At 38.1% G+C, this 11,288-nt stretch overlaps 1 protein-coding gene across 1 annotated transcript; it reads right to left on the bottom strand.

Annotated features, from left to right (window-relative positions):
- Positions 1-199: 199 nt before the first annotated feature.
- LOC109388394 (protein DENND6A-like) lies at positions 200-3,811 on the bottom strand. The gene is made up of 6 exons (XM_019653067.1): positions 3,590-3,811; positions 3,427-3,491; positions 2,761-2,850; positions 1,498-1,551; positions 1,282-1,391; positions 200-884 (listed from the first exon to the last, which is right to left on the bottom strand). Exons 1-6 carry the CDS (start codon positions 3,669-3,671, stop codon positions 674-676), a joined length of 612 nt encoding a protein of 203 aa, XP_019508612.1. The 5' UTR covers positions 3,672-3,811; the 3' UTR covers positions 200-673.
- Between the last annotated feature and the right edge of the window lie 7,477 nt (positions 3,812-11,288).

The following is an 11,288-nucleotide window of genomic DNA, read 5'->3' as shown; positions in this document are numbered from 1 at the left end:
GGCCGTCCAGAAGCCAGCGACTGATCTGCCTCGCCCGGGAAGAGCACAATGATGGTGCCAACTTGGGCCAGTGAAGCGACGTCCTCCACAATTAGACTGAAGAACAAAAGGACAGCAACTTGTCTGTTCCCCTTCCCCCAGTTCCCACCGCTGTTCCTATCCCCCCAATTCCCCAATTAAAAAAAAAAAAAAGTCCAAATACAGGGAAAAAAATGTTAATGGTAGCTGGAAGACGTTACTAAAGCATGCTGGAAAAAATCTGGAGTGTCTTAGACTGCTTGGATTTGAACCTGACTCCATGAATTGGTATGCTGGAAAATATTTAACAACCAGTTCGCCAGGAAGTCTCTGGTTTGTAGCATTTGCTAATTTCACTGGTGTAATACTCCCACTGTAGCTGATTTCAAGCTGCTAACCTGAGATCGCTGAATAAAGAGCTAGGAGGAGATGCACAGTCAGCTCTTATAAGCCAATGCAAGTGGGCTCTAGCCCACTGCTGGCTCCCCTACTTAGCAGTGATGTGATCTGAAGCAAGTCACTTAACTTACAATCCTCAGATGTCCCATAATGCAGATCCTAACACACCTACTTCAGTGAATTGTGAAAATTAAAAGACATTATCCATATACAGCACCTACACCATCTCTGGCATATAGCACATGATCTAGAAAAGTTAGCTATTACTATTTATAAAGTAGTGGATGTGGATATCCTTCCAGCCTCTAAAGATAACTTTTATTTTATTTAAAGTAAATACCACACGAACATGCTGTTCTCTAACCTCTTCACAAAGAGCTTCTAGGTGGAGTGCCTCCAATTTCTGGGTCATTTCCTTCCGCCGGGTCTTGAACCAACCATCAAAATTTGGGGATTTTAGAAAATGCCTATAAAAATAAATTTTAAGGTTAGAGCACAGTGCTCATAACACCAAGGTTGCCAGTTTGATCCCCGCATGGGCTGCTGAGCTGCGCCCTCCACAACTAGATTGAAACAACTATTTGACTTGGAGCTGATGGGTCCTGGAAAAACAAACTGTTCCCCAATTAAAACAAAAATTTTAAAAATAATAATAATAAAATAAATTTTAAAACTGCAAGGTTTGATCATGACTTACTTCCTCTCTTCAATACCTTTCCTACCTACAGCTCAAAGAATCATGTGAAACAATGGAATTTTGAATAAAAAAATATAAGTCCAGCTTTTAGGGTTTTGGTTTTCTTTTATTTTTTTATTTTTAAATAAAGATCTAGATATGGGTGAAAAACAAAAAAGAAGGCTCACCGGTAAAGTCCAATCCAATCGCCTTTAATTCTAGAGGTCAACTGAGGTCCTGTTTTTTCAAGTGTTTTCATAAATTCTTCTGGAAGGAATTGTCTTAATTGGGGTGGACTCTAGAAAAAAAGGACATACTATATCTAAAAATTAAAAATGGATATGTTCACAGAAGTTAATTATGGTTAGAGAACTCAAATAGGAATTAATTGAATATATACATACCTTCCATGGAGAAATACTTTTTTGCAAAGGCATCAAGCTTGCCACATACCTTTCCTAAAACCAGGAAAAAAAGTTAATCAAGTTAGGTGTTCTTAGAGAGTCTTTAAAAACTTTTAAGTAGACCTACTTTAAAAACATGGGTTTCCAAGTTTTTCATCATATATCTTTCAACGGATATCAACACCATCACTCCCCACAATAGGTACAGCTAAATTCAGATTGAGTTGAGAAGTCAGACTTACAATAAAAATTTAACTAAATCTTAGATAATCCAAGAGATTACACATTTTTAATGATAATAATTAACTTTACTGAATAACTATGCGCCAGAAAATATACTCAACATTTTACATGCATGATCTCTTTTAATCCTTGCAACCATCCTATGTGGCAGGTATTATTGGGAAACTAAGGCTTCAAAAGGCTAAGTAAGCTGCCTAAGTCCACACAGTTTAAACTTGAATTCAGGTCTACTTTACTTCAGCCCATGCATTACAGTAAAGTTCATTTACTTAAACAGATTTAAATGAAACAAAATAAATTTTGTTTGGGGAACATTTCTTCCCAAAATATAATAACAAAGATCTCCAGGTTGCCCCCATATGATATTCACAGATAGATTACTTTACTTTAACAACTACATGGAGTCTTTCTCCAATGCAGTCTCCAGATTAGGACCACATCGTGGTACTGCCTGATACTGTGAGGCTTCTTTTAAATGTTTTGATATGATATTCCACTAAATTTCATGGAATAACCATATCATCCAGTTATTTATTCCATATTTATTAAGTGCTACCACATAACAGACTGAGGAAAAGATAACAGACAGATAAGGCCCCTGTCATCAAGGTGCTAGTTTCATGGATATCATGTCAAATTGTGTTCAAGAAAATAAAATCAGAAAAAAAAGCTACAGGATAACCTGGAAAGAGACACAAAATGCAACAAATTATATAACATTTTCCTGCAATTATCTCATTTAAGATATTCACAACAGCCCTGAAAGATATTTAGGAAAAGTGGAATTAGCCACATTTTCTAGATAAAGAAATTGAGGGTCAGAGAAAGTGACTTCCCAAAGTTACACAGTTAATAACAAAAATAAGGAGTCCTGGTCTCTTACAAAGGGCTCTATTTTTAATCACTAAATACATGAGCAGGCAAAACACACACCTTAACATAAGGTTTTGGTGAATGGGAAAAACATTCATACACCCTTCAATAAACCATCAAATTAAGCAAATATGTATGTTAACTTACTAATGGAATGATAAAGCTTTGTGTCAGTTCCAAGAAATAGCGTCGCAGAATAACACTTTGAGCCTCAGAAGGGCGTTTCTGTTGTACACCCTTAAAAGAAGAAACAATAAGAACCTATATTCTAGTGTTAGGGAGTATAAAACAATAGATAATTATAGAAGTTCAACTGATATGTAAAAAAATATATAGTTTACTTGATATAAAACAAACCCTAGAACTTCATCTTAAACTAATTTAATCTGAAGTTCATTATGCAATAATACTGTAAAAAAGAAATCCTTAGAGCAAAACATAAGGTAGTCATCCCACACTGAAAACTATCAGTTCACAATGAAGACTGTATTTCATGCTTCATGTATTAATACTATTAACATTTTCCAAAAAAAATGCTATCTATTCCCTATTGTTAAATGCTAAGCTACCTCACGGTAGACTCCATGACTTTTTCACTGTAACTTCCAAGTTTCTAGGAAGATTGGCACCAGTTTGTAGCTGCAGCCCCCATATTTCAAGCCCATAATTGCTGCTACTTCAGTCTCCTGATTTCTATGAAGCTTTGGTTCAAAAGAGAGACCTCATTTTACATTACTATACATAAAACAATATTGCATAACTGGGTATTATATATATGAAATAGGAAATTTAATAATATGAGCCAATAATTACCTTCTGCAATTGTTTTATGATCTCGTCATCTCTACTTAGATATGGCTTATAAGAAGTATAAACTCCTAAGAAGTAAAGAAAACAAGGTAAACAGTTTGTTTGTTTGTTTGTTTTTACCAAGTACCCATGAGGTATATATTTAAAAATTAACTAAAGTCAATACCAGGTTTAGAATCCAGAGTCTTTAGGTTCTTCAATTTTTTCACTTTAACCTGCTTAGGAATTTCACCTGAAGGAAACATCATAAAGAGTCTTATAAGTAATCAAATTTCAAAAAGGAAATGAAGAATAAAAAGAAAAAATGAATAAACAAAGAAAAAAAGCAGAAAACACATTTTTTAAAGACATTAAGCAATTATTCAAATTTCACATATCACAAAACCAAATTTTTATAGATTAATAGTTTACCGACTATTACTTAGGGATATTGTACTAATGTATTCTTAACATCAATTAATATTCAAGAGTTTATTTCTGGTACTTTGAAACTGGATAAAGGAAACACTGGATTATTACAGCATTACAGAAATAATTTGTGTAAACTATATAAAATGGGTACTTGATCTTTCATTAATATATATCAGTTTAAAATTTTCCATTTTTATCAAATTGTAACTTAAAATATTTATGGCAAATACATAACATTGAATATTTATGTGCCAAATATGAATAAAATACCCTTTAAGAATAAGTGGAATTGAAAGCAACTCCTAAATTAGTATGCAGATGTAGTATTCAAAGGTTCTTTTCTGTCACCTCCCCAAATTCTTTTGCATTGTAGAAACTTACGCTGCCACCAGGTGGTGATAGTGTATGCCACAAGCACAGGTCTGAGTTACAGATGGACAGAACTCCTGAGCAGAGCTGCTGTGTAGCAGATGCAGTGGTTTTAGTCTTTGAGGTCAAGATAAATTACAATCTAAGCCACCGTTCTAAATGGCAGAAAAATACCTCAAGACAAACACTTGAAAGTGTCATAAACATGCTAAATTTAAAAGACATTCTCTTTTCCTTTCTCTGTCCTTCTCTATCCCTCCCTTGGTCCTAAGTTTTTCGGTTTTTGTTTTTAAAGATTTTTTTATTTTTTTTATTGGGGAGTTGGGGGAGGGGAACAGCGTTGGGGAATCAAGGAAGGGGAACAGACAAGTTGCTGTCCTTTTGTTCTTCAGTCTAGTTGTGGAGGACATTGCTTCACTGGCCCATGTTGGTATCATCATTGCGCTCTTCCTGGGTGAGGCAGATCAGTCGCCGGCCTCTGGATGGCCGCTCATGGCAGCTCTTGGCAGCTCACACTGGCTGCCAGCCACTCGCGGTAGCTTATGGCAGCCACTGCAGCACGGGCTGGCAGCCTATGCCGTGGCCGACGACTCACAGCAGCCCAGCTCCAGGTCAAGCTGTTGTTCACCATCTTAGCTGTAGAGGGCAGTGTCACTGGCCCTGATGTGGGATCGGAACTGGGGCCCTGCTGCTCAGAGCTGGCATCCCAAGCCAGCTCTTAAGCAATGCGCCACTCAGCTGGCCCGAATTCACAACTATATTTGCCACCATCACTGAATAAAATAAAGGTCATTGTATCAGCAAAAAATGAGGAAGGGCTCAGCAGAATAAGAAGAATATCAAAAAAAGATTCATATTCTCGCACACAGTAAAATATTATTAAAATGCGTAAATTTGCAACATAAAGCATTATTTTATGACGTTTCTATATGTAATTACTTTATTGAATAGTTGTCACTTTGGGAATTTATATTTTATTATGTACCACAAAGTAGAGCTTATTCACCCAATAAGTTTTCCTATAATATGTTATTTTTTTCACAGTTAAAACTAGAAAATTCTATTTTACATGGGAATGTTGAGTAAAACTAGGGAAAAAAATCAATTTTATTTTATTTGAAATATTCTTGGACATTTGAGAAATGTCTAGCAATGACTGCCCCATGCCTTTGGCTACAGGTAGGGTGATGGGTCAGTGAGGGCTGTAGGAAGTGGGCTCAAGGGTTTTCCTCACCCTGAGGATTGTGAGCATGGAGTGTGATGGAACCTACTGTTTCAAAAGGAGCAGTTCAGGATGTGTGAGGATGTTGTGAGCCAGAACAATAATACCAGACTGTGGAAAAATTTTTTTTTTTTAAGAATTTTATTGGGGAATTGGGGGATGGGAACAGTGCTGGGGAATTGGGGGAAGGGGAACAGACAAGTTGCTGTCGTTTTTTGTTCTTCAGTCTAGTTGTGGAGGACGTTGCTTTACTGGCCCAAGTTGGCACCATCATTGCGCTCTTCCCGGGCGAGGCAGATCAGTCGCCGGCTTCTGGGCTGCTCACTGTGGCTGCTGGCTACACACAGTAGCCCATGGCAACCCACTGCCACAGGGGCTGCAGCCTACGCCGTCACTGGCGACTCACAGCAGCCCAGCTCCAGGTTGAGCTGTTGTTCAGCATCTTAGCTGTGGAGGGCAGTGTCACTGGCCCTCATATGTGGGATCCAAACCGGGGCCCTATGGTGTCCCAAGCCAGTTCTTAACCATCGCGCCACTCGGCCGGCCCCAGACTGTGGACAATTTTTGAAAACCATTGGACTAGATGACTTTCTTGAGTTCTACTGCAAATTACCTGATTTGGGGGAATACAAGTTAAAAAAAGAATTAGACATTTTTTTTAAGGAGTATATGATATAGCCTACAGAAGGTTTTAGAATGATGGGAAGCCTCAGGGAGGATGTGAAATTTGATTTGGGCTATAAAGAATTAACAATAAATACCCAAGGGATTACTGGTCCTTCTTTGTCTATTGTTATAGCCTTTGTTTTCAAGTATGTTTTGTCTGGCATAAATATTGCTACTCTAGCTTTTTCTTTTGTTTCCATTTTCATGAAATATCTTTTTCTTTTTCTTTTTTTTTTTAAAGATTTTATTCGGGAACTGGGGGGAGTGGAACAGTGTTGGGAACTAGGGAAGGGGACCAGCCAAGTTGTTGTTGTTCAATCTTCGTTGTGGAGGGCGCCAGTCGCCATCTGGCTTCGCATTGGCAGATCATGGTCTCTAAGCTCAAGGTGCTGTGTTCAATTTTAGTTGCGGATGGATGTAGCCACCATCCCATGCGGGAGTCTAACTAGCAGCTTTGTTGTTAAGAGCGCACGCTCTAGCCATTGAGCCATCTGGGCAGCAGCTCAGCTCAAGGTGCCAAGTTCAGTCTTAGTTGCAGGTGGGCATAGCCACCATCCCATGCAGGAGTCGAACCTGACAGCCTTGTTGTTAAGAGTGCACACTCTATCCATTGAGCCATCTGGGCAGCAGCTCAGCTCAAGGTGCCAAGTTTAGTCTTAGTTGTGGGTGGGCATAGCCCACCATCGAACAGGCAATCTTGTTGTTACACCAGTTGAGCCATCCTGCCACTTGTTGGCAGCTCAGCAACAGCTTAGCTTGGGCACAGCGTCACTGGCCCATGTGGGAATCGAACCAGCAGCACTGTTGCTCAGAGCTCGCACTCTTAAGCCAACTCTTAACCATCTGAGCCACTCGGCCGGCCCATGAAATATCTTTTTTCATCCTTTGGCTTTCAGTCTGTGTGTCTTTCGAGTTCAGGTGAGTTTTTGTAGACAGCATAGTAAGGGTCTGGTCCTCTTATCCATTCATGCACCCTATGTCTTTTGTTTGGAGCATTTAATCCATTTATTATATTGTTTATCATATTGCCAGATGACTTGCCCAGGAATCAATGAAGAAATGAAAAAAAAAAGCAAAAAATGAAAAGAAAAACAGGAATCCAGGTGTTTTGACTACAAATAATAATGATAGTTACAATTTTCTAAATCTTAGCTGTGAGCCAGGGGTTTTATATGTGCAGAGTGCATTACTCAGATTACCTTGAGTAATCTCACCATCACATTGTCAGCTACTATCTCTATGTTAAGAAGCTGAAGTTTAGAATTTATGTAATTTGCTCATATTTGGAGAGCTATAAGGTAGTAAAGCGTTTTCTCCATGACACATTAGCTCTCTTCTTCTTTAAGGGATGTTATATTAGATGTTATAATAAAATTAAAAGTTCTTTTTTTTTTTAAAGATTTTATTGGGGAGTTGGGGAAGGGGAACAGCCAAGTTGTTGTCCTTCAGTCTTAGTTGTGGAGGGCACAGCTAACTCAGCTCCAAGTCTAGTTGCCATCCGGCCAGCCGCTGGCGAACAACTGAGCCATCCTGCCCTCTGCGGCAGCTCAGGGCAGCTCAGGGCCGCTCAGCTCAAGGTGCTGTGTTCAATCTTGGTTCCCATGCGGGAGTTGAACTGGCAACCTTGTTGTTAGGAGCACATGCTCTCACAAGCTGAGCCACCCTGCCACCTATTGGCAGCTCAACAGCAGCTCAGCTCAGATGCAGCTCACTGGCCCATGTGGGAATTGAACCTGCGACCCTGTTGCTCAGAGTTTGCACTCTTAACCAACTGAGCCTCTCGGCCGGCCCCCTAAAATGAAAAGTTCTTGGTAAACTTAACTCCACTGTGGATTCCATTTTGTCATCAATTTGTTTTTTTTTTTATCTTTTAAGTTAAATAACTAATTCTTCAATCTCCCTTGAAATTAGTCATTCACAAATATTACAAATATGTAAATAGTACAAGTAGAGTTCAATCTGCTCACCATATTTTAATGAAACCATGCTTTACTGCTCTAAACCAAAGTATAAGATTATATTTTTCATAACATTTCAATCAAATTATTTTCATTAGAAAATGAAGGCAAAATTAGCCATTAACATTAATATTAAATTGATAATGCAGTCATAATTTTAGGTGTACAATTTTTTTCATTTTTAAAAGTGTATTGCAACCAGAATTTCACATTTTCTAAAAATTTATTTATGCATTTCTAGCAGTTATGAAGGTGACCATCATTTAAGAAAATTTGGATAATTGTTTCCAAAAATTAAGAAATAAATTTAAATGACACAGTTAGTAAATAGATTCAGTTTCTTTCAAGGAAAGTATTTCTATGCATTGACTGAGGAAAGTAGCCTCTGACTAAAGGCCATTCAAACTTCCAGGATAAAAGAACAAGCCCAAATTATTTTAGGAAATTATATTTAAGTTGCATAATTGTCAGTTTTTCTTATAACTCCAATTAAACATAAATCCAAGCAGTATGTATAGTTATAAGTTTATACACTTATGTCTATTTGTAAAATTACAAATGACTAGAAATAAACATATAAGCTAGGCCTTTTTTTGAGATATGGGGCATTATTGCTGTATGATATAATGACAGATTTGTAATATATCCTCTGAAAATTTAACCTATATACTGTTATGCCAGTGCCTTTACTTAGAAACATTTGTTTTCATTGTGCCATTGAAATAAATTTGTTAGATCTACTTGGTCAGAGTTAATAAGAACTTCTGATGGATAAATAGATAAGTATTAATACAGCATGTCTTACTTCCTAGCTCTCTCCTGCAAAATGTTGCTAGAAAAAGAAGCCATTCCAATATATTTGCATAATTATTTCCTGTGTGTTTGATCAAATTAGACAGACAGATAGTGGCATTCCAGTGGTTTTGTGTTATGGATCTTGGTCTCAACATAAAGCTGCAACTCTTTACCAAGTCTGCTCTCTCTTCTGAGCCAGCATTAGATGTTCTTCTAGTTTTTCCAACAGTAAATAATCCTCTAATTTATTTGCTGGAATACATCCATATAATATCTTCCTCATAAAAACCACACAAGTAATATTATAAAAACAACAGATTATAGAAATCATACAGCATGCTATCATTTAAAATAATCTAATAGTTCTAGTTCTCATAATTCCTTTAGGGATAGTTTAAATCTAAATCAAATATTCTTCAGACCCTAAAACCAACTTCTAAAACTGTCATCTCATATTCTAAAACATCTCTTTAAATTTGCTTTCTCAGGGATTTAAACAAAAAACCTATGAAGCCTATAGAATTTTATTACTCTGACTTCTACCTATATCTCAGGTTGGGTTCCTCTGGAACACAAAAGAGATTAATATGTGGGGTATTTATTAGGGAGTACTCTGGGATCAACACCGAAGAATGGATGTGATAGAAGCAGGACTGGGCAGAGAAAGAAGTTGAGCTATGAGGTGGTCCCACTGAAGGCCTCAGCCAACACTTGGGGAGTTCTAGATCTGGGTTGGTTCTTCACATTATCCTGAGTTGGGGCAAGGAATCTGGACTTTATACCCCATATAGATTAATCGTTGGATGTGGACTGACCTTGGAAGGAGAACTAATCTTGGGAGAGGCAATTTTCTTAAGCCAAGGTATTCCACCCAAAGAGGGCTGTTTTCAGGACACACTCCCAGTGGCTTTGTTCTTATTTATTTTGGTTTGATTTCATTAGAGCTTTTTTTTCACCACTGATGCTCAATGAGAGTTAAGATAATAAATGAAGTGGCCTATTACTTAAACTCATGACATCTTCGAATTGAAGCTCTTTGCTGGAAATAACAAATTTGGTATAGCCTTTCTCCGATAGCACGTCTATTATCATAGATGGGATGATACTTAGGAAATAAAGGGAAAATAAACATGGGAGTTTAAATATCAATGTATAAAGTTTACTTCATTACCATAAAATTCTTGAGTCCCAGTCACTGATAAAGAATGGAATATAATAAGATGGAAACACATTTGTCACAAGATAAACTCTTATAACAGGATGTCAAGTGAGATTTTTTTTTTTCCTTGAATTTCTGCTAAGGCCAAAAGCCAATAAGAAAAGTTTCTAAAATCCCTATAGCTTACATTCAAGGAACTTATAGAAGTTAGGGTTAGCTATCTTCCTGCAGGTCTTACTTAATTAGATAGCTAACTCTATCACCAATAACCACCTTCGCAACCTCTCTGACAGCTCCTCTTCTGAAAGTGACCAAAGAGAACAAGACTCATTAATCTTCTGGGGAGAGGTGTACATGAAGAGAGGCTGAGAGGAAGAGTCTGTTCCAATCCTCAGTATCAAGGAGGAGTGTTCTGAGACAATCACTTATAAAAGATAAAGGATGTAGCAAGCAGGGGAGGCTGGGATCTTTCCCCCTGGTTGTAAATAGGCTGATTTGCCTCTGGACTACCTGAGAAAGAAGAGGGAGAACTGAAGAGAGATCTGGGGCTTAGAGGGGCGTGAGACCCTTACTCTCACTTGGTCTGGCAAGCAAGCGTATACAAATCTCTCACAGAAGAGAGCTGTGTTACGGATCCCTGGTGATTCTAGGTGGAAACACTTCTCATGGCAAAAATAAGCAGCTATCCCTTTAAGATGAGGCAAGCCCCAAAGTGCCCACCACCCAGGTAATATACCTGTCTAGCATCTTTGGGCTTCTGAGTTTGTAACACCGACTCTGCCCTCATGTGGTACAAATACCATTCTCCAGCTTGTCCCCAAGCCGCAGCATTTAAGCCCTTTTAAGTAGCAAGTCCAAAGGTCCAGCCTATCTGTGAAGGCTCCAGCCCTTCCCTTGGATAGTCCCAAGGTTCCCCTGTAAAGGTATCCTGGGGGCCTCTTTGCAGACCAGATCTTCCCAGGTAGCTAACTTGCTCTACATCTGAGTGGGGAAGCTTTAAAAAAAAAAAATCCCTTGAAACCAAAAAGGCTTTTTTATATGCTTCTGACAGGAGCATGGCACTGTTAGTTGACCATTTATATACCTAAGGGATGTAATTTAAGTGCTTCTCCACAGACTAAGAAAAATCTGTCTCTTTAAGGTTATTTACACTTTGACGAGAATAATGGGCCCATTGAGTCACTGTAGGAGGCCACTGAAATGAGTCTTCACAAAACAAAGTTACCAATTTATCCTCCAGTAGGTAAAGTCACTAATAGGATTCCTCGCTACTTGTGTAAAAAGA

The sequence above is a fragment of the Hipposideros armiger genome, unplaced genomic scaffold, assembly GCF_001890085.2.
Source record: "Hipposideros armiger isolate ML-2016 unplaced genomic scaffold, ASM189008v1 scaffold_194, whole genome shotgun sequence".
Lineage (NCBI taxonomy): Eukaryota > Metazoa > Chordata > Mammalia > Chiroptera > Hipposideridae > Hipposideros > Hipposideros armiger.
Note: the sequence above shows the minus strand (reverse complement) of the source record. Positions and strands in the feature narration are given on the sequence as shown.

Coding starts and splice junctions, on each gene's coding strand:
- LOC109388394 (XM_019653067.1), bottom strand. CDS start 3,671: ATGATGTTTCCTTCAGGTGAAATTCCTAAGCAGGTTAAAGTGAAAAAA. Junction 2,851..3,426: donor TCATAAAACAATTGCAGAAG/GTAATTATTGGC, acceptor TCTTCTTTTAAG/GGTGTACAACAGAAACGCCC. Junction 885..1,281: donor GATTGGATTGGACTTTACCG/GTGAGCCTTCTT, acceptor TTATTTTTATAG/GCATTTTCTAAAATCCCCAA.